Raw genomic sequence first — 23,349 nt, forward strand, 5'->3', positions numbered from 1 at the left:
ATACAACACATTAATATTATCAGTGATCAGATACAAAGCTTTGCTGCAGTGTTTTCTGATGCAACATACCTTTTATATAGTTTACAGTTTTTCTCCAAGACCATCATGTTAGCAGCAAAGCTTCCGTCACAGACTAAGCAGTAAAACAGGGTCAACTAGACTAAAAGGATATTTCATTGCACACATAGGCAGAGTCCAGACTTTTAAAACTTAAATGTTTAAAAATATACATGTGTATTTTCAGTCCACAAATATCTATAAACAGTTTATACACAAGGTTGTTTTTTTTATAAAATGATATAATCTGATATCTGATAAAATGCCAGGAAATCTAATTTAGGTCTCAAATATCCTTTGCTGCTGAAGTTGCAGCTAAGAATTAAGACCTAAAACCTGTAAATGCTTATACACATGCTTAATTTTATACAGCTAAATAGTGCCTTTGAAAAAGCATGTGCACAATCATTTGACAGGACAGGGGTTTAGCATTTTAGATGGATTGAGCCTGTCAACAAAATGCACAAGGAACAATCTACTTGCCATAAACACATATTATCTTTTGACGATTCATCTCACCTTCTAAGATAACAATATGATCTAGTTGAAAAGGGATGTGATTGTTTTGTAAGCCCCATATACTGGAGGCAAACAGTTAATGTGAAGCTCCGTTTCTGACAACTTTCAACATTCTCAGCATCACTGAAAGGTAGACTCTAGACTTTCACACACTGCTTGACCTGTGTAAACGTTTGCACATCAACATGCATAAACTAAAAACAGTAAGCATTGTCCAGCAGTAACAACTGTGATCCCACTTAGAGATCAGTCGCTTTATGTTATATTTCTAACCACATCTAATGGTGGAAGATACTGACCAGCATAAGATGTCCAGGACCACTAGAAATTACTCATGGTAAACCTGCAAGGAAACAATTCCAGATTTGGAATAGGCCAAGACTGGAATTTTTCCCATGAGGAAAAAAATGTTGTGGTATTGTGTTTTGAAGTAATTATACATTTTATTCACCATGGTAAGCTTCAAAATGAAGAATTTAACAAGAAACGCATTCAAATAATGCACATTAGAAACAACAGCAAATTACATTTCAGTATATTGAACCAACTCGGCACTCAAGGAGATGTCAAACATTTGAATGAGACACTATACCATCTTTAGCTTTAAAAAAAACACCCTTAAAGTTTTCCAGAGTTTTTAATATATGCAGACCTTGAATGTAACTTCTGATTAAGTTCTATACAGAGAGAAACTCTTGATTTTTCTGTTGTCCTACTGTAAAGATAGAAAACTGACGAACAAGAAATAGATGACAGGGAAGCTGTCACTGCAATTAAGCTAAACCTTTAAGTAAAATTATTTCACATTTTCTTGTCAGGTTGTTAAAAACATTTATGCCTATCACAATCCAGCCATTTCAAAATGTTATTTATATAAAAGATACAGTATTGATCACTTAATTATCATGCTAGAAGAATCTCGAGAAAGCACCATGAAAACATTTGTTCTGGGGTGATTCAGGAGTGGCGCTTCTGTTTACAGTGTGTTTAAGATTAGCACTTTAGAAGATTGACTAGGATCTAAAGGGTCCCATTAAGTACATGCAAGAATGGTGCTCAGTTCAGGCACTGCGCAAAACCATGGTTTAAACAACCTAACTATGGTTTGTGTGATTGTCTGAATGCAGGCCACTCCACTGGTCAGGGTTTGTCAAACCAGGATCTGAAGTTAACTTATTAACCAAAGGTAGTTTTAGCTATGGTTTTGCTTCATATATGAATGCAGATACCTTGGTTTGTTCCCTGGAGATACCTTCCCAGACTACAAAGAGAAGACAATGAAAACAATATTTGTGTATGCAAAATAGGATTTCACAGATCATTTGTGAGTAAACCTGGTTTCACAAACTAATTAAAACAAACCATTGCCTTGCATATTCTGAACTGAGTATGGGCACATTAATTTATCCAGTTTTTAATCTTTTTTAAAAAATTAATTGTTTCTAGCAGAAGATCCCTTGCACCATGTTGGAGACCACTGGTGAAGTATGCTTCAGCTTACTGGGGGCAACCTACTGGGGGTCAGAAGGATCTCACTATGCAGTGATTCAGATCAGGGCAATTGCCATCAGGGCTGTATTCACATAAGGATTTTCCCCTGGGGTGGCACATAGCACATGCCTCCACTTTATTTGGAAGCTCCCATGCAACGCCATGCTCTTTCTGACCATGGCTCCTGGAGCACTCCTTTTAAGCCGGAGCAAAGAAAAGAGCTCACTACCTGCAGGCAGAGCCAACATGTGAAGGTCCTACCTGTGGACAATGTGGGGAGGGATAGACTTAGCACCACCTTGAAAATGGTGATCTGCTCTGGTGTTCTCCCCTCCCCCCTTTTAGTCCTTTAACAGGAGTCAAGCTCAACTGTCTGGCAAGCTGACAGGGGAAGGGGGTGAGGAAGGGTGCTGCCAGCATGGGGCAGGGCATTAAATGCCGACCCTGCGTGTCTCAATCCCATTCATTGCTGTTTGCACAGCAGAGGTGGCTTGTCCTGCCCCGTATGACAGCTTAGCATCTGATTTTCATTTGCCCAAATTCATTAAGCAGACATTTTGTCTTCTCGCTTTAACTGTTTGGGGTATCATCCCTTATGCATAAATATAAGTAATTAAGGTGGAATCAAAATATGTCATTCGAATGCCCAACTATTTAATCTTTGATGCACCCTAGGTAACATGCTAGTGCCTATGGCAAGTTCTGCTAGAAACTGTTAACTGCAGAAATTTTAAATAGACCCCCAAAGGAAGAAAAAAAAGTACAGTAAGGCAGGGGTCATTTCGTAGAAAAAGAGGTGCAGGAGCTTATTAGCATATGCCACACACCCCTGATGTCACCAGAAGTGTGTCCGAAGGCAACACCCACCACTCAGGCTCCACCCCAAAAATCTCCAGGTATTTCCCAACTCAGAGCTGGCGAGCCTACCTGATGGCACACGTGGGGAAAAACAAACAAACCACCCATGTCAGGTAAAGAGGATACCAGGTCAATATATTTTTATTCTCCTTGGCATTAATGGCTGAGGTGCTTTTAGTGTTCCTTTTCTGTTTGACTGGCAGCCTTCCTCTCTGTTATAGTTGACTGTGGGTTTTATATCACTGCACAAGAATTCTTGCAAAGGCATTTTGAAGGAGCTTGGTTAGAGGAAAAGGAACATGGAGACCTGAGCATATCAATGATAGGAGAAAATCTGCACTCTAATCTTTTCACCTTCTCCTTCAACCTAACCTGCTCTCTTCCTTTCATGCAGTAATTTCTTGAGAGATACAAAACCTCAAGCCTGCATAGACATTATAGTATCTGATTTGGGAGACTTTTATTCCAATGACAGTTGTGATCATTCTGTGGTGAAAATTAAATGTTCTGCATACGTTTACAGGCATTCTTCAACCATGGAAGTTTTAGTCACCAGGCCATATTTATCTGGAAATATAGCTGTGATTGCCTAACGGATCTAAAGGCCACGATCAGGCAGCAACATCTGGGAAGCGTCCCGCAGTCGTCGGCAACCCATGCTGCTTTGCTACACAAGCAGAGTTAAAAGACACCAGGGAAAGTCTGGCTCTAATGGGTTCCGAAAGGCCACGGACGGACTTTCCTGTCTGATCGCGCAAGCATGCTCTCATGCTGTTGGGATGGTCTGATCATGCCATCCCAGCTTGGTGCCATTTCCCCCTCCCTTTGCATTATGTGCATCATCGCATACTCCATAGGGAGCCCTCAGTGCGGAGGTGAAATTCCTCGTTTAAGCACGTGGGAAACAAACGGCCAGCCCCCCCCCCAACTCACCCGTGGTTGCATCTGATCACACAGTGACGGGCTGAGCCCGCAGTTTGAAAGGGCTGTGTGATCTTGCAACTACATGTCAGATTCCCACTGGAGAAGACAGCTTTGCTTCCCCTCTGCTCCAACTGGCGCATGTGACCGCAGCCCTAGAAAAGTCCGGTGTTCTACTAATCTAGCTGGAGTACTAAAAATTAGATCAATGATTGACAAGTCTGGACTTTCTCTGAGGAAAGGTGATCTCAGCTTTGTATAGAAATTATTCATTTTTATAGCCTTGCATTATAATTTAACTTCAGATAACCTACACCCAACCCTATGTAACTTTACTTAGAAATAAGTCCCACTATTTCAGTAGGGCTTCCTCCCAAGTGTGAATTAGACTGTAATTTTAGTTTGTTTATTTATTTATTTAATTGTATTTATACCCCGCCCTCCCCGCAAAAGGGCTCTTTGCCTTCTTCTAGAGATCTCACATGCAAGATACAGGAACATGTGTTTCTAGTTTTAACAGCTTGCTAACGGGACATAGTATGTTTAAGATTTTTTTAAAAAAAAATTGATGAAATGCCAGGCCTCTGTGAACATGCCTTCCAGAAGAAGGATCCATCTACCAGCAGTTAAGAGAGAAAGGTTCATCCTCTATGTTCTCCCCAATGATGATTTCGATTAATTACAACTGGCTGAGATACTTCTGAACCATTAATTTTATCTAGCTTATAATATGAAAAGTTAAAATACTGAGGACAGCATACATTTGCCTCTTTGAATTAAATAGAAATACTATATAAGATGGAGGCTTGCCCACGCCCAGTGGGAAAATGGCGACAAATGGGGGGGGGGATGCTGGCAGCATCCTGCTGATGTCACTTCCCATGTGCCTGGTAGTGATGTTGGTGCATTGTTAGGGACACTCTGGCATTGTTCAAATGCCAGAGCAGCCCTGGCAATGTGCTGATGTCACTTCTGGGCACATGGGGAGTGATGTCAGCACATCACCAGCAACATCAACCAGTGTGGGGTTCTGCCACTGGTAAGTCCCCCTGCCTGGCAACCCTAATAAGTTCCCCCTAGGATTGCCAACCTCCAGGTGGGGCCTGGAGATCTCCCAGAATTATAACTTATTTCCAGAATACAAAGATTAGTTCCCTGGAGAAAATGGCTGCTTTGGAGGGTGGATTGTATGGCATTATACCTGCTGTGGTCCCTGCCCTCCCCAAACCCAGGATCCCCAGAATCTACCCACAAATCTTCAGGAATTTCTCAACTTGGAGATGGCAACCCAACATGCCCCTCCTTCAAATTTGTTGTTGTACCTTAGCAAGACTTGAGATGAAGACAATCCCATACAATCACTATTGGATGTTTCAGAAGTACAAAACTACTATGCACCAATATAAACTGGTACTTTCTCAGCAAGAGGATTAGTCAACCATGTTTGGGTTGTTAGAAAAAAAATGATGTGTACAACACTGAAAGAACTGCATTTCAACTACCAAGGAGATGTAGCAGCAGTAGATTGTGCCCAGTATTGCCATACTTTTGAGGTATTAGAAAAACTATTTTAGAATGTCCTTTTTACTTGCAGAATGTTAAACTGCCGGTCTAATATTTATTGGTGACTCAGATTTTAAAAGCAATAGGACTTGTTTCTAGATAAATAATTCCAAGACAGAATGACAGTATTATGTCCAAAGTAATTTCAACATTCCACTTGCTGTTCTCCTGTTCTAGGCAGATACTTGAGAGGCATAGAATTTTTAAAATAAACAAGTAAACCATGTCCTAACAAGAGTGTTCCTCACATTACAGTATTTCTTTTTTAAGAATGCTAGTTGTACTTCTAGGCTGTGAATCAATATTCAATTAAAATTTTTGGAAAAGTGTACCTACTGCATTTGTTTACTATTTTAATCAAGCTTGCACAATAGTCTCTTTTCCTACAACAGCTTGGTAAGAAATTGCGTCCATTTCTAAAGAACAGGGTTTACTCTCTTTGGTTGCATTTAGATGTCATGAACAGAGGTCTGTTTGTGATGAGCACATTTCTGGTATGTTGTGGTACGCTCTCTTTACATATACAGCACAAACAGAAACTTCTGGTTTCAGAAGTCCTCAAACTTGTCTCAATGCCAACTTATGGGCACCTGGAGAAACCAGAATTTGTTTCCTCCCAACAAATCAGGAGTCTAAATCATGGGTTACTCCTGATTCAGGAGGGTCTCAGTTGTTGGGCGAGACTACTTCAATTTATCCAGGAGGCCAGGAAGTCACAACAAATTGGACTTAGATAAAAAATTCTACAACAAAAAAGTGTTCAACTGTGCTCTCTGCAAGAATGGGAGGAGGGGGTCTGAGCAAAGAAAATCAGCTTTGGGCAAACCTTTGTTTCTTTCTAACATCTATGCGCATCTTTCAATAGAAGATCAGAGTGGTTGATAAAGACTCTCAACAATTAAAAAGGCGTTTGGCTGGATTTCTAGGTCTACCAGTAACTGTGGTATAATAGACTTCCAGATTAAGAATGAGGACATGAGTTAGATCCTGTTGCTGAAAAGATGTAAGAACTACTACTTTAGAAAAGGAGAAAATCCTCATATTTAGGAATTATACTTGTTGTCTGCCATTTTAATACTATGCTTCACTTGAGGTACCTTTAGGTTACACACTGAAAAGAATTTGTTTTGACTATAATTCTTTCCAACTAACCAGGGGTCATTTCGTAGAAAAAGAGCTAGGGGGACTCATTAGCATAACTCATTAGCATATGCCACACCCCCTGACATCACCGGAAGTGTGTCCTCCCCACAGCCGGCGGCGACCTCCAGTGGGCACCAGCAGGGAGCTCCAGGCCCCGCCCTCCCGCACCTCACCCGGGGGGATGGCGTCCCCCCGCGTCCCCCCTCCAAATGACCCCTGCAACTAACTGTCTGCTCAGGGTTTAACTATATTCAAGCTCCTTTATTTACCCATAACATCTGCTTTTAAAAAGATGCGTTAATAAGATGCTTTTCAAATGTGCCATTGGCATATAATTAAGCTTTTAATTCACATTAGAATATGTGAACTTCCCTGATGGTGGCAGTATTTATGATTATATTAGGGACACATTGTGGCACATGCGGTGGAAAATGAGGGAAGGCTAGCTGGCCGTGAGTTGGGACATAAATAATGAACTTGGCTTCATATGTCGCATTAGGAACGTCCATACATTTCTCAAAATGCTAATATCTTGTAATGAGAACCAACGCTCTCTCTAAGCTATGGAGTCTTGTGAGCCAAAATTCTACTTTGTGAGCTGCTGGCATTAAAGTTATGAGTGAGCAATTTGGCTGCTGCCTAAATTAGTTTGCTCTGGAACCGTCCTTCCTGAGCGAAGACAAAAACGTGTGAGCCGGAGGGTAAAAAACTGTGAGCTCGCTCACACTAGCTCAGCTTAGAGGGAACACTGACCAGAACACTTTGGAAGAAATTTAGTATTCAGCATTTCAGTACTAAGTGTCACAATGGATATCACCTGATGCCATCAGCAAGCAAATTCTTTTTTCACCCAAAAGAATGATATTGAATCAAATGCAATTCTAACTTCTCAACCTTTAACAGTGCAAAGTACGTGACAAAGCTTTGTTTTCCATCTCAGACCATGCAGAGTTCTGGCAATTCATAGTATAAACATTCATCATATTCATCAGAAACCAGTGATGCATTATACCCTAAAACTAACTCATCAGGTTTCTAACTCACCCTATAAAAAGAGAAAACAATTCTAATTTTTCCCATTCAGCTTCTACTTCTGTGGGATATGAACTTCCTGTGCTTGGTACTGAGTAGTCAAGGCCAGATTTCTGAGCGCCTCTAATTTTGTCAGTATATATTGCAGACACAGCTGTTTCTCAAGCACAGCCATTTTCCACATGCAAATGAGACAGTTGGATGCCAACCTATTTAGACCTCAACTTAAAAAATACTTGTTCTGTGCCCCCCAAAAGCCACATGGACACTACCCACTAGTCTCATGACCTTCTCTGCCACCGTACCATGCCCTCTCATAGCCCTGCTGTTTAGTTCCTGCTGCAATCCAGACTGAAGGCTTAACTGCAAAATGAACACGTGCCACAGAAATAAAACAACATTGTCTAGAAAATATTTTAGAAATGTGGGGGCATTGGACATTTTTTATCAACAAAAACATTACACTTTTCTTCACAGTAAGTATAAGAAATGCCTCACAACTAGTTAAAACATGAAGCCCAAGTACTTTTTTTTTTTGAAAAAAGACTATCTTGACAGTTTCAGTTTCATGATTTTGCTACCAATTTTGCCTAACAATCTTTGGGTTTCTTTTCACTTTTCCCAGGAATTAAAGCTCATGTAATGATTTTGTCTACCAACCTTTAAAATATAAAGTGTATATTGTTTTTTCCCTTCACCAGATTTTAAGTGTAAAACATAGAGACCAGATAACCATGGTGACAAAATCTGAGACTGGTGCCAAAAACACACAAACACATACAGTCACAATCCATAATCAAAAAGAGATTTACGGATTCCGTAGTGCCACTGTATACTTTCAGCTGTCTGCTGCCACTTATTTATATATTAGCATGACTCACAAGTATCATCTCCTATGCAAGCCTTGATGAAAAGAATTGGAAATACATTAACAGCATGGCTGTGCTTTCATTCATATCAACAGGGCTTACATAGCGGGGCAGGGTGGGGAGGAGGAGAAAAGAAAGAGACATCTATAGAGCTTTGTCTCTTCTCCTCCACATCTGCATCAGGTCAGACAAATGGAAAAGAACAGAGAGTTACTCCAGCACATGGCTTGTCTTTAGCAGAATTCTCTAATCATTTATCTGAAAGCTTAAAAAATATCTTGTCTGGAACAATTAATATTTTTATGTTGAAAGTATAAAAAAGTTTTTGGGTGGGATCAATTTGTTCTGTTTTTGGATATAACCAACATTTACTGAAATGTCCTGGAGTTAAATCAACGAAACATTTAGAGACAGGCTTGTTTACTCCAAATAACGTATGTGACAGTACTAAGGACTAAATTAAAATCAAGTTTGTTTCCAGGTTTCCAGTTAGCTTTCTTTTTTGAGGCACCCCCTTTCTCACAGCTATTAACATTGTATTCAAATTGTATATATTGACAAAATGTTATCTACCTCTGAAAGCATTGTGCCATTCAACAGTACTACTATTAAATTTATATACCACAGTTTAAATTACACCCATTTCATGAATGGTAAAATGCTAAAACTCAAGTGTCTAACTGCCAAAATACAGCCTTACTGGAATGAGTACAATTTACAAATACAATAATTACAATTTAAAACATTAACAATATTACATCTAGAAGTAAATACTGTAGGACTGGTCAACACGGTATTTTCTGAGGAAGGAGTGTGGAAAGTTGCTGACACTTCCAACAGAAATGTCCCGAGTACAGGATTTAATTAGTTTTTCCTCAAACAGCATATAAAACCCGTCTACCCACAGCAGTCCTCAGTTATATGGATTTTCCACATACTTGCATAAACTTCTCTTAGTTATCTGCCAGGTATTTTCCTGTAAGGAAAATGAAAGAAGTGCATTAAAATGTGCCATTCTCTCCTCCCACTCCTAAGACCCGAATCATAATTGCACTTGGCAAACAGAGTTAGTTTGCAAAATCTCTTTTCCAAATCTTGAAAAGTTTAGTGCTGCCCCAGTCCCCAGAATCATCCCACAACCCCAAATCAAGCTTGGCTCTTGGTGGTGGCTCCTATGGCCTGCCAGCACAGGAGGTGTCAGCTGGCCAATGGATGGGTCAGTGCCTCTTGCTATCTTTCTCCTGCCTCAGCCTTCCTTCATCATCTCCACTTTGGAGGCTGTTAATAGGATTTGAGGTACATTACGGGAAAATACAGCCTTCAAGGTGAGCAAAGGAGGGAGGCAAACAGTGACTTGCGCCCATTCACACATTCACCGTTTCTGCCCACATGTTGGCTGGCTAGTCTGTCTCTCTTGCAGTTAGAATAAATCTAGCTTCTAGGCTTCAATATAAGTCACCCAGTAACACAAATTATTCATATCTTCCCCCTTATGATGGTCTTCAAATTTACAAGGAACTTCCACACCAACATACTGAAAAGCTGCTAAAGCATGCTTGTATGAACTTCCCATTTTTTTTTTTACTGTGTTATGAATCAATACACTATTCCAATATCAAACTAGGTGAAGTATCCTGGGGAATGGAATAGGAAGAAGAGACACTCATGCAATCTTTCCATCTCTTATTGATACTAGCATGATTTTTGTTTAAGGAATTTATATGTCAACTTTCCAAGGATTCAGGATTTCCAGAAATGTACACTATACCCCTGTGGGAATCATGGAAAGGCAGGAGTTCAGTTCTAAGTCCCCATTTACTGCAGTCCAGTTATCCAGAGGTAGCCTAAGATATTTTGGCATCATCATCATCATAATTCTTCATTTAATGGCATCCCAAGTTCTGCCACTGAAGGACTTTTTCAGTGTTTGCAAGGAGAAAATTGAAAATTTTAGGGAGCACTGAAAAAAGTCCTATAAAATAGTCTCTGTTTTGGAATGAGTACGTTTTAGCACAAGGTTTTACTCACTCAAAATGAGTATTATTATTTTGTTTATTTACAAAGTTTGTAAACGGTCACCAAGGTGGCTATTTAAAACAGACATGATAAGATCACATTTTAAAACCATTAAAATCTGCCCTCCCCAAAGAAACATAATTAAAATAGTTAAAAACAGAGTTAAAATATGTACAAGACATAAAAAACAGCAATTAAAACACTTTTTAGAAAGGAAAGATCACTGAGGGAATGCTAAACGAAACAAAAAAGGCTTCACCTGCTGGTGGAACCCAGCAGCAGAAAGGACAGGCAAATTTAATACAATCTACAGCATTAGATAATGATATAGGTATATGTACTATAGACATACAGAACATACTGGATTGGATCCAAGCACTTCCCACTGATCAAAAAGGGAGGAAGAGTTTCACTAGTAAAAAGGTTCTGCTAGTGATCATCATGAGATTAGCACAAATAAAAACCAAGCAGGACTGGATCCAACTCATTTTAAAGGATCTAATCATTGACTTTGCCTAATCTTATTCAGAATTAATATGCTATAATGTGTATGATGATGCTTCTCTATTGAGGTGTTCACACTTTTCAGCACTGCATATATTTCAGTTTCCTCCCCAAATTTCATTTTTTTAAAAATCTTGGGCAGAGAGACATGCACATGCACACATACACATTCTGAGAAACAAACAAAATTGCTCTGGGAAATATATACGAGTTAAGTGGAGGGATTCTTTGTGTGCTGGCCAGACTTCTCCACTGAAGTTTCAAAGTTGGGAGAGAGGACGATCTTTTATTTTCTGGACTGTGTGAGGGCATGCAGACATGCAGTTCCAGAAGGAGTTTAACAAATATCTCAGACCATAGCTTGCCTTTACTGGATGTACACCAGATACCTCAGCTTGGTTTTACAAAGAAAAAACAGCCAGCATTCCACTATTCAGCAAGGGGGGCGGGGTAGTTGTCCAGATTAAATGAGACTAAAAACCACATGCTTCAGAGACAGCACCAACTAGTCTAACCATCCAGTTTGCTAAAAGATGTAACTCCAGACATTTATGAAAAGACAACCTGACATGTTCTTACCTGCTGCAAACCTCTTCTTAATAAGTGAAAATCGATACCCGGCTCCAACAAGTTCAATATCACAGCTGGATAGAGTGCTCCCTTCACTGGTGAACTGTACAACCAGGGGGGAAGGTTTGCTTGGTCCCTCAGATAACTGGAATCTTGCCAGCAAAGAACCCACGCCTTTAGACAGAAAATCAAGCAAGTATATTATAAAAACAAAATACATTGAAAGTTGAACATGCTAACGTGAGCCTCTCTGTTAGGTAAGTTCACAGACTGTGCATTGCGAAAAGCTTTCAGCCTGGGTCATCAGATCTCCATGCTCTTTCCCTTTGAGTGGGGGTGAGCTTTTACATTTCTAATCTCTTCCCCAAACCCCTTCTTTTTGTTTGCCATTAAATATGAAACAAGCACATTTGACAGCCTTAGTTTTAAGTCTGAGGTCTAAGAGCCTGTCTAGATGTTATGTTTGCCATGGGTATTGATATTTGTGTGACAAATTTTGCACCTGGTAAAATTTCCCCAGGTGATAGGGAAGCTCTCCCATGCCCAAATTCCTTAGCGTGACTGGCTACCAAAACAGCATTCCCCTGCAGACGATCCTTTAAATCAACAATCAGACAAAAAGGAAGTTTTATAAATGCTTTATCTAAATATAAAGATTTTAAGGAAAATGGACATATGATTAAATGAAAAAAATACAACAATGTCAGAAGAAGAATTTATAATTAGATTTCTTACTAGACAACTTAGAACATTTCCTTATGAAGTAAGGTTTTTCAGAGTTCCAAAACACATTAGGAATTTAAGATTGCAGTTGAAAGAAGAGTGAGAGAGATTCTGGCCAGAGGTTCATAGTTACCATGACAGTTATGATGTCAGTCATTCTTTGATTTTCCCGGAGACGTGCCATACTAGGTGGAATCAGCTGACTGACTCCAGTGCTTGGGGTCTCTCCTTATAAAAGGAAAAACCGCAAAAGTTGATTTTAATAATCTAAATTCCTAGTTAACCAGACTGGTTAACATCAGTTGAGTGATCTGGGTAGTTTAGTAACCCCTCCTCGATCCCAATATAGCTTAACCTACATCCATAGTTTGCAGCATAAATACATTTCTTCCTTGAAGGCCAAGGAGACTGATACCAGCCCTATGTCCCAAAGCCTATAACCTAAGCCTTTCAAAACTGAAACAGTCACAAGATCACATTCTAAAACATCCTCTCCCTTTCTTCAACATCCAATCTGATGAAGAGCTCTGGATAACTGGCAAGCTTGCACGCAGTTTTATGATATTTTAGTTGGTCTTAAATAAATGTTATTACATGGACTTGGTCATTGAAATTTTTCTTTGAACTAATGAAATCTCCTGGAACTTCTACATGACCAGGTGTTACTACAGTGATTAGACAATTATCCTGTAAATGGAATTGTTCTTGAACAAAGTCCTTCTGGATGACAGTCTTTAGATGGAAGCTGATGTCAGTTATGTTTTGGCTAAAAGTTTATAAATAACTGACATTCATAAAGGCACGCCTTATTCTCTTTATCTGGGGCATGCCAAATGTCTGTTGTGTCTCATATCACAAATACACAACAGCCAAATCACCCTCCATTTTGACCAAAAAGGGGAAAAGCCACACAATCATTTAAATGGTGGACTCCATAGTATATACTTTCTGGCAACAACCCGGGAAAATTCACCATGTAGGTTGGCACTATCAGTCAGAAAATTTCCCTTCCCATGAACAATGCCAGTGGTGGACACTAGCAGGATGCACGGAAAGTCATTATATGATGACCCCAACGTATACAGTTAATATGGTTCTGTGACCTAGTCTACAAATAGGACATTCACCATGAAGTTCCCAACAGCCATGGTAAAAGGATCATCTAGACAGGCTCAGACAGCAGGTTCCCCCCGCCATAACTTCCCAAAACCTTGTTTGAACAGAAATGACAGTAGCTTAAAACAAAGAGTGTGTATATGACATGAATACCATACCACCTTCAACTCAGCTCTAAACTATATTTGCATTAAGTTTAACAAGATGACATGTAAAACATACTGGGTTATCAGCAGGCCTGGGGAAAGATGTCCTGTCCCTTTAACAGAGGCTTAATGTATGGAAATGGACAGGTGAAGTTTTTTATGCAATGGAGATAAATAACACCACCTGCTAAACAACATTCCATTAGGCTCCACTAAAGGGACAGTACAGGACATTATTGTTCCAGGCAGCTGGCAACCATAGGGATAGATGAAGACTGAGCTAGGGTTAGGCTCTCTGTCCCTTTTCCCCACCAAGGCTAGAACAGCTTGGGGCTGCAAATTTCCGTGTGGAAACAGCACTGGTGAGGAAAAAAGGAAAGAGTCAAGACCCCCTTCTCCCAACACCACAGCGTCAATGCAAATCAAGTCTCTCCTGACAGTCATGGATTTCCCACATATCTTTGAGTTAAGCCCTTAAGCACATTCCATCACCCCTTCAAAACAGTAAAGAAGATGACTACACAAAATACAGAAGATGGAATAGAAGAGGTTAATGGATACCAGTAGGCTTAGAGAAGGCAAGACTGAGAAGAGAAGGCTGAGTTTTGAGAGGCCTGCATTATTACCTCCATTTTCAGATTTTTGTGAAATATCAGGAATCCTCCACAATATCCTTTGCTGCTCAGCATTCCTAAAAACAACAAACAAGAAAAAGCACTCATGCAAAGGTTAGGGATACTGAATGAGTCTTTTGCAGTCTTTTCATACACTGTGGGGTAGATGAATGTATTACTGCTCATCTTCAGCAAATGTTTGCCTGCACTGCAGAAAGGGATGTGGACAGGCCCTCGCAGAGGTCTAGAGAGACCTGGGCTACTTCCAGCGTTTAAGGCCTCCTGTCCATAATAAAACTAAAATACAATGATACATAAAAACAAAATGAGGTAAAGGAGAAAGACGTCTGAATGGCTGCTTTATTTAGCAAATACTTTTCTAGATTGGTCTGCTGCTGTCCCCTCTAATTTGGCCATAAAGTCTTATTATAATTAAAATGATGGTGATGATCAAAGTAAAAACATTCACATCCATTTACTATGGGGAACAGAATAATTTTTAAAGTACCAAGCCTCCCATTAATACTATACATCTGACCATGCTCACATTTACTTTCAAGTTCCAGTACTGTTGCACTGTCAGCCTAATCATAATTACATGGAATTAAGCTGTGCTGATTTCAGCAAGATTTATTTCCAGATAAGTATACTGGGGAATAGCATTATGATTCTCTCCTCTCTCATGTGCACATGTGCATACATATAGTTATGCTCTAAAAGCTGAGGGATTGTTCAGGTAGAATTGTGCCAAGATTTTAATTGGCATTGTAACATTCATAATGGATATGGCTGACCAGAATCCCTCTAAGGCTGTCCAGAAGTCTGTCTCAGCTGTAGCCATTAAAAAAGAACAGGGTACAGATCAAGTTGAGGGTGAGCTCTGGTTCATACCAAATAGCAGGCGGAAGCACAGCTTGAAGTTTTGTGACTCCTCCATCTATGGGAACAAGGAACTGCACGTTGTTTAAAGCGACTGGTGTAGTCATTGCCTCTAGATTATATTTGTAGTCAATGCGCAGATCAGTGCTTGTAGGCTCACACCGCCAGTTCACTGCCAGGTTTAATGGAGTAGATTGAATACCCTGGGCTGATACCTTACAAACATGACAAAAAGGGAACATTTAGTATGCATAAAGGACCAAAAGAATAGAAGACATTGCTGGTTGTAGAGCAGGGAATCCCCCCCCTCAATTTTTCATCAATGGGTATGCACCCGGGGTGACAAAGAGGAGGAATAATATCCCATACATCTAAGTGAACATGATCAAACATTTAACAGTTTAATATCAAACTATTAATATTATTGTTAGCCAACATTTTCACCAGATTAATCTCTGCAAGGGCTTTACCTGATATTTTAGCATATCCACATTGTAATATGTTGCTTGGGGTTTCTGTTCAGACACTTTTTTTAAGTGAGTCATCAGATTTGGCATGTTTACCCAGAATTCCTTTGTGTTGGCATCAGCTTGCGTACTGTCACTGCATTTGTTTATAAAAAGGAGAAGTAGTAGTTACTCTCATGAGCAGAACTTACATTTGTCATAGTCATCACAAAGAGAGGTCAAAATGACTTTTTTGTTATAGAAAGGTTATCCTTTGAAGGAAAGGATGAAGGAAAGGCACTGGCAAAAGCCATCTTTTAAGGTTCAAAGTTCCTATCTTATGTTGTTACCCCAAAAGCAGCCCTGGGTCAGAAGAAGCACTTCCGTCCATGATGTCTCAGACCATATGAAGTCTGAGATCCATGTTTGATGTTAACATTGAGAAATTAAGGTCAGGCTACCGGCAATCAAAAAGGGAGTAGCCAGGTTCCCTGGGAGCTTGGACGCCATGATAACAGCTCTAGTTTTTGGCTTCCTGAGGACTCATCAAAATTACAATTATGAGGTTTGCAGTACAATGATTCCTCTTCCTAGTCTCCTTGCTCCCTAAACATATCCCTTCCCTCCCTCCCTCCTTTCTGAGTGCTTTTCATAGATAAGAGAGCCCTCACCATCTGACCTACCTCCCCTCTCTCTTGGGACAGTGTAAGATCATACAAGCACCAAGGGTGGGTTCTAGCTTTGGCCTAGCCTGAGGAAATACACCTTGTATAACTGGGATGGCTTTCATTAGGAATCATGTGGTTTTCTTTGCTATTCATTTCCCAAATGCTTGTTTGATTCTATAGGCCAGCTCATTTTCCAGCAATTCCCCCAAATTTATTATTTTATATTGTTCTTTCATTCCACCTGCATTTTCCTGCATATTCTCCTGTTATTTTTATGTTCAATAAAGATTAAAACTCAAGTATTGTCTGCCTCTCTGTCTGCTGTTTCAAATCTTTACCAGGGTAAAGTTTGCACCCATTTCAGCTCAGACCAAAGATCCTTTGATCCAGGGGTTTGGAGGTCCACTTGTGAAAATGTTCACATATGCTCCCATATTTGAGGTAACAATACCAGGTTTATGAATCTTTTCCCTGATAGCTTTCTTTTTTAACAAGCAGCTCTGAGGCAGAGAGAAAGACTGGTAAGTAAGAAGAGGCTGTTAACTCTTTCCAAACCAGTCATTTGTCCATTGAAAATCTGCCCCACCCCCTAAACTTCTTTTTTCTCTTCCACTGAGTCCCCATATTCAACAATTACAGGTTCATTCAGGTATGAGGAAATGGCTGCACAATGCACAGGTTGTACTTATTTGGTAGAATCTGAAGCAACAGTTATTTTGTATGCCTCTTCCATTCCAAACTACTTACCAATGGTTTCCTTTATTAATACACCATGTACAAGGTGAACAGATTTGTGCATGTATTCAGAATGGGTACTGTCATATTGTGCTGATTTATAGAATGCATTAACAAATTTTTTAAAATGACCATGCACAGTTAATTGCCTCATTTTTGCTGTGTGACACAAAAGGAACAGAAGCAACAGAAAGGGTGTAATATATGATGACATAAGGAGGCCGGACAAAAACCCAGACAACATACAAATAATCTTAGCAACAGACAGAGAGGGTGAAGGTGCATTATGGGCGGGTGAACAGCAGCAGCTAGCTAAGTGTCAGAGTCAAATATGACAATGCCGTCCAGAGGGAGCTCCCCCCCCTCTAAATTAACGACAACTGTCTTTTGTGCTGTAAAGATCACCTGTCATTTCCCCAATCAATCATAATCAGCATTGATTTTAATCAGTGAACATTTGTTCTGAAAACCCTTCAGTTGAGTGATACCTCATCATAGTGGCCCAGTGAAAACAAGGGTCTTCAGCATGGTGCCTGTGGGTGTCATGGGCACTGCCGATACCTTTCCTGATGTCTGCCAAGTGTTTTTAGAAAGTGGGTGGGGGCAGGGGCTTCTGATTGGCTACTAGAAAACCAATTGGCTATATAGAAATGTTTTAAAAATTTCTTCAGCAGCAGCTACCACCATAACACAAGGATTTTCAATGTAAGCTGTGTATATGCAAGAAAATATTTCCCAACAATATGTTCATTTTAAAAGGCATCCTTCTGCCTATAATGTTGAGTTACAATTAGATTTATGTATAACCTCACTCCCTGACATTTTGTGGTTGGCTCCACCTCTTGCAGCAGCCATTTTGTGGTTGGACCCACCACCCTGTGTCAGAATTCCAAAGGCGCTCACTAGCCAAAGAAGCTTTGGGACTCATGGCCTACAGAGTGCAGAAAATATTAGATCTCCCCATATGAAAAGGTGGTTTAAGAATAAATGTGAAAGGAATGATGGATAAATGTCAAGCTTTAGTGAGTTTACAGTGTCAGGAACTGAATGCATGACTGTGCCCCAAGAAGTATAGAAGTAAAGGGTTGGTTTGGGACTACAGCAGTAGCTACCTACCACTTATATAGGCAGGAGAAAGAGTTAATGGAGGAAGCCTATCAGTGACCCAAGTCACAGAGTCTGTGGACTGGGTGAAGAAGAGGCAGCAGGCCAAAGACCGCCATGATCCAGTGAGAGGTGTCATTTCTTTTTTGTCAGTGCCATAATGACATGGAGTGTGCTTCCAGATGTCAGCTTAGCCAGTGATAGTAACTGTCAGCTGAGAAGTGGAATTACCTCATAGATGTGGTATCATACTGTTTTAAATTCACTATATCTAATTATATTCAACTGTTGCTGACTCACTCTTTAATTGGCAGGGATTAGCATGAGAACTAGCAGAGATGATATCAGGCTTGTGTGTTTGCTTTCTGCAAGTATAGTTGCAGATTGAAATGGGAGAAAGCTGACATCTGAAAGCACCTTGACAGTTGGCTTTGCCAATGAAGAATTGGCAAAGGGGCTCAAGTGACAATGTTCTGACTAACGATGGGCACAAACTGCATTTTTGCAGGTCAGTTCATGGTTCATGGCTGAACCACGAACCCATAAAAATCGGGAGGTTGGTTTGTGAACCGATCCAGTTTGGATGCTTTTCATGGGGAGCAGAAAGCAAGGGTTTCCAAACAGCTGAGTGGCAGGGACTGCTGCTCAGCTGTTTGATTTAAATGGCTGTTTTAAATGGCTGTTTTTGGTTTAAATGGCTGTTTTTCATGAAGAGCCTCAAATCGCACCAAAATTTCTGGAAGTTCATGGCAGTTCTTCAGTTGGTGAACAGGGCTTCACAAACCATGAACCAGACAAAATTTGCAACAAACTTTAGTTCATCAGCTGGTTTGTGCCCATCCCTAGTTCTGACATTAAAAAAAAATACTGAAAGATTTTAGAGAGAAACAACACAACATCACATTTACTACCTATGAACAGTTTCTTGTGCAGGCTACAAAAACAGCTCCTCCCCCCCTGTAAAAGTCTCAAAGTTTACATAGAATGATATTTACCAGCAGAGAAGTTGGGGATTTGGCAAGACGTGTTCTAACCTGTTGTAATTTGTCACACGGAATGTTAGAACAGCTGGGGCAGGATTATTGGCAAAATGTCTTGTAATTCCTGCTGGAAATGACAGCACCATTTCTCCTGTTATCTTCACGATGCATCTTCAAAATCAAGCAGACAAAGGGAGAACATACCTCTGATTCAAGTGGATTGTTTTTCTTGACTGGTTTTTAGAGAGCATTTCCTGTTCTCTTGATACAAGAATATCATCATTCACAAGCTTAAACTAGCAGGCACTAGAGACATAATTGCATCAGGGGCAGTTCTGATGTCAGGTTCAGTTTACTATAAACAAGCAGCAATTATACTAAAAATTCTACCTCATGGGTATAGCTGGTGTGGCTCAAATACATAAAGTGAGAGCAGCTACAAGTGGCATGAAGGCCCCTCAATAGGGGGAAATCATCTCAACCTCTCTTCATAAATAACAGTTATTTATTAAGAATTCAATCTACTCACTGGTGAGAGATTAAAATAGTCAAAAGAAACTCAGTTGGGAATTTGGGTGGGGTGGAGAGAGAAAACAACCCAAGGTTTGAAAAGTCTAGAAATTGTTAGTAATCCAGTAGATCTATTAAAACAGATTAGTGAAGGATCTATTTACTGAATATGACACCAAAAAGGGCTTGCTAAACAGGATCTGTACTTACTAGTATATATTACAACTGCGGCGAGAATATTAGTGGCAAAGAATCGGAAGACAGAATACCCTCAAAAGAGGACTTAATAGTAAAAATCTTAGAATTAGCACAACTGGATAATCTGAGTTTGTTACTTAAAGGTAAAGATCATACAATACAGAGCAAAAGGTGGTTAAGGGTATATAATTGGATAAATAACATAATTTGATAAATATGTAAATAATTAACATCATGTACAAAAATTGTAATTTGGCTTAACAACTCTAAAAATTTATGTAATCTAAGAAAATGAAATGTTTATACTCTTGCGAAAAAGTTGGAAAATAAACAGGGGGGGAAGATTAGTGAAGGATGTAAAATGTTCTTGTGTGGGGATTAGGCCAATTGTAATAGAAGGGCATATAACTAACTGCATTGTTTTGTACTACAGCTGTTAAAAGAACTTCTATTCCTATATATCCACCATCTGCTTCCCATCTGATTGTTTGAAATATAGGTTTCCATAAACACATTAGCAGTGTTCCAAACAGGTCTGTAGCAATGGTGGTACACAACGGTGCATGGCCCCACCAATAATTTGTCATGCCCCTTCAATCAGCACTAGGGTTTGGTGTGAAATCTGTCACAAGTCTTCTGCCTATGGGAGAAGACGTCTCCTTCCCTCCTCCTGCCTCCCTCCCAGGCTTTTGCTTTGTACTTTGCTCCCTGCACAAAGTAGTTGCTCCTGCTGTGCTCGGAGGCATGTGACACAGATCGTTTCCCACCTTAGCTTGCTAGCTTGTGCCAGTCATGGATTCCTCTGATCAGCAGCACTGTAGCACATTGAGGTAGAATTGGGCCTCTATTTTAGCCTGATGGCAAGTGTTCAGAGGTGGTTGGAATCAGATGGGGTAGGGGGCATGACAGCAGCACCAACAAGCCCACGGTGTATTGGGGCATCACGGCATTTTAAAATCACTGTAAAATGGTGATAATGAATTGCTGCTGGCAACAGTTTTGCCTTCTCCTTTAACTGGGCTCAGCAAGGGGGAGGGGAGTCAGTTTCTGTATCTGTAGAGGGGAGTCTCCCCAGCTTCTCTTCCCTTCTGCGTGAAGCCAAAAAGCCACCCTTTCCATTGCATGCCAGGCAGGCTGTAGCTGTAAAGGAAAAGTGTGCGTGCACATACTCGCTAGGGTTGCCAACTCCATGTTGGGAAATTCTAGGATATTTGGGGGATGGAGCCTGGGAAAGGTGGGGGTGGGACACTAATCAGGTATAATACCATAGAGTCTGAAGTAGCCATTTCCTCCAGGGGAATGATCTCTCTACTCTGGTGATCACTTGTAATTCTGAGCAGTAATATGCCAAGGACAAGTATACCACAATCTTCAGAGCCAGTACAATATAATTTTTAGCATGTCAGACAAGGATGTGGGAGACCAAAGTCTGAACCCTCACTCTGCCTCGGAAACTTGCTAGCTGACTTTGGGCCAGTCACACACTCTCAGCCTAACGTACCTCACAGGGCTGTGAAGGGGGGATGAGGGGGTTAAAATAAATAAATAAATAAATTGATCTATTTACTACACCAATGAAAAACAGTCAAAAAGGTCATGATTGTACAATTAAAATAGCCTCTTAAGTTATGTTGACCTGAACAAGGCTACCCAGTGATTAAATGGCTGCTTTTAGGTCTCAAAAGACCTTTTAGGCCTCAAAAGACCCAAGACCTTATCTATTGGAACAAGTTATCATTTATCACCTAAAAATTCACCGTGGCTTTTAAAAAAGTATGCACATGTACAAAAGAGAGGATGCTTTACAAATATAGGATGCTGAGATGCCAATTACAATCCTTTGAATCACATTAACAAGAGAAATATACTTGACTTGAAGCCATGGGGCCCACTATGTTAGACATTTCACACATTTATTTTATTGATTCTGAAGATATGGAACAAAACTGAGACAACAGTCCCTTCAATGACATCACCAGTGGAATATCTATTTGTACAGAAAGAATTCAGACAAAATATGTGTTAAACCGCAGAAATAATACAAATACTCATACAAATTAAGTGGTTTGTCATTTAATTTGCCAGAGTTCTCTTTTTTTGGCATGTGACACAGGATTAGCCAGGATTTCTTAATCCGGGGGGCCTTTGAATCAATCGGGGGGCACTGATAAAATAAAATTTTAAAAGCCTCATGCTCAGTTGGAGGAGGCAGGAGTAGGATTATTTCCCATATTGTGGAGGATGGGTGTAAACTAGGGTTGCCAACCCCCCGGTTTGCCAGGGGTCCCCTATTTTGGGGGGGTTCTACCCACCACCAACCAGATGGCCGGCGGGGGAAGCCCCGCCCCCAACACCCACAGCCACCTCTCTCCCTTCTCTCTTGAGAAAGAAGGGTGGCTGCCTTTAAGTGCATAGAACCCATGTTTCCTCCCAAGCCCGATTTCCGCTTGAGATCAGGCTTGCAGGGAAATGCCAGCTTCGTGCACTTAAAAGGGAAACGCTGGCTCTTTGCTCTTAAAAGGGAATCGCCGGCTCGTACACTTAAAAGGGAAACGCCAGCTCCTTTAAGTGCAGGGAACTGGTGTTTCTGGAGATCCGGCGGGCGGGGGGGCAGTGGATGTCCTCGACATGACGTCATCACGTCAGGGATGCCCTGCCCCCTCCAGGAATACCCCCAAAGTCCCCCGCTGGGGGCGGAAGATGGACTTGGCAAACCTAGTGTAAACAGAAGTCACTGACTCTGAGTTCATGAAAGATTTAGCTTTAAACTGTTCACAGCTTCTAACCCCCATGCACAGGGCAACGAGTTACTATCCCCGGGAACCCACAACTTGCCTTCCCATGGGTAACTCTGTGCATGTTGAGGGATGCATTTTTCTGTGCCCACTGTCCAGCATTTGATTTTCAAGCCAATTTTGGAGAGAGGAGGGCTTTGCCCTCAGTTTGCAGCAGCTGAGGTTGCCCGAGCTGGTGGGAGTGGAGGGGAGAGAGCTGTCTATGACTAAAACAAACTCTTTCTGCCTCCCTGCACCCGCTGGCCCCACCTGGCTGCACCGCCATCGCCACCACCAGGTTGGGACCTACAGCCCCTCCCCCAAAATGCCAGCCCAGGACAGAGCTAGCAGGGCTGCTGGCAGGTGGGGAAGTTGGGGGGCCTTGACAGGAAGTTGGGGAGGGGCTGGGCCTTGAAATGTCCCGCTGTAGCTACAGGCCTGATGTGACAGCTCCCCATTTCCACTTTCCATTTAAACATCTTACAAAATTACTTTATAACAAGAGGTGGACCCGCGATACTCGCGGGGGGGGGAGGCAGAGCGATCGTGGTGGTGTCAGGAATCGTGCGGCAGGGCTGAGGCAACAGGGCAACGCCTCTCCCGCTTGAACTACCAGCCGGCGGCGGCCCCCTCGCTGCCCCCCTCCCTGACGCAGGTCCCCCCAGCGCGCTCAGCCCGCGACGGTCCGGGTCCCCCCTCCTCCCCGGCCAACTGAGGCGCCCCCGGCCCTGGGCTCCCTTCTCGGCGCTGGCTGGCGGGTGGGCGGGCTCCTCCTCCCTCTTCCTTGCCGGGGGCTGTCCAGGCTCTGTGGGCGAGGCTCCGTTTTGCAGGCTGCTGCGCGGCTGCGGTGAGAGAGGCCCCTTCCCCTCCCTCCCTCTCTCTCTCTCTCCCTTTGGCCCCGGTGGGGCGGGCG

General features: G+C 41.4%; 1 protein-coding gene across 1 annotated transcript in view; it reads right to left on the minus strand.

The window, feature by feature from the left end:
- Window positions 1–9,406: 9,406 nt before the first annotated feature.
- SGIP1 (SH3-domain GRB2-like (endophilin) interacting protein 1) overlaps window positions 9,407–23,349 on the minus strand; it is a 154,995-nt gene continuing 141,052 nt past the window's right edge. Inside the window, exons 20-25 of the mRNA XM_015415785.1 lie at window positions 18,970–19,125; window positions 15,492–15,624; window positions 15,034–15,236; window positions 14,155–14,219; window positions 11,553–11,717; window positions 9,407–9,429 (exon numbers count right to left, since the gene is read on the minus strand). Coding sequence (XP_015271271.1) covers window positions 9,407–9,429; window positions 11,553–11,717; window positions 14,155–14,219; window positions 15,034–15,236; window positions 15,492–15,624; window positions 18,970–19,125 — 745 coding nt within the window. The remainder of the gene's footprint in view (window positions 9,430–11,552; window positions 11,718–14,154; window positions 14,220–15,033; window positions 15,237–15,491; window positions 15,625–18,969; window positions 19,126–23,349) is intronic.

The sequence above is a fragment of the Gekko japonicus genome, unplaced genomic scaffold (assembly GCF_001447785.1).
Source record: "Gekko japonicus isolate JY-2015 unplaced genomic scaffold, Gekko_japonicus_V1.1 scaffold20, whole genome shotgun sequence".
Taxonomy (NCBI): Eukaryota; Metazoa; Chordata; class Lepidosauria; order Squamata; family Gekkonidae; genus Gekko; species Gekko japonicus.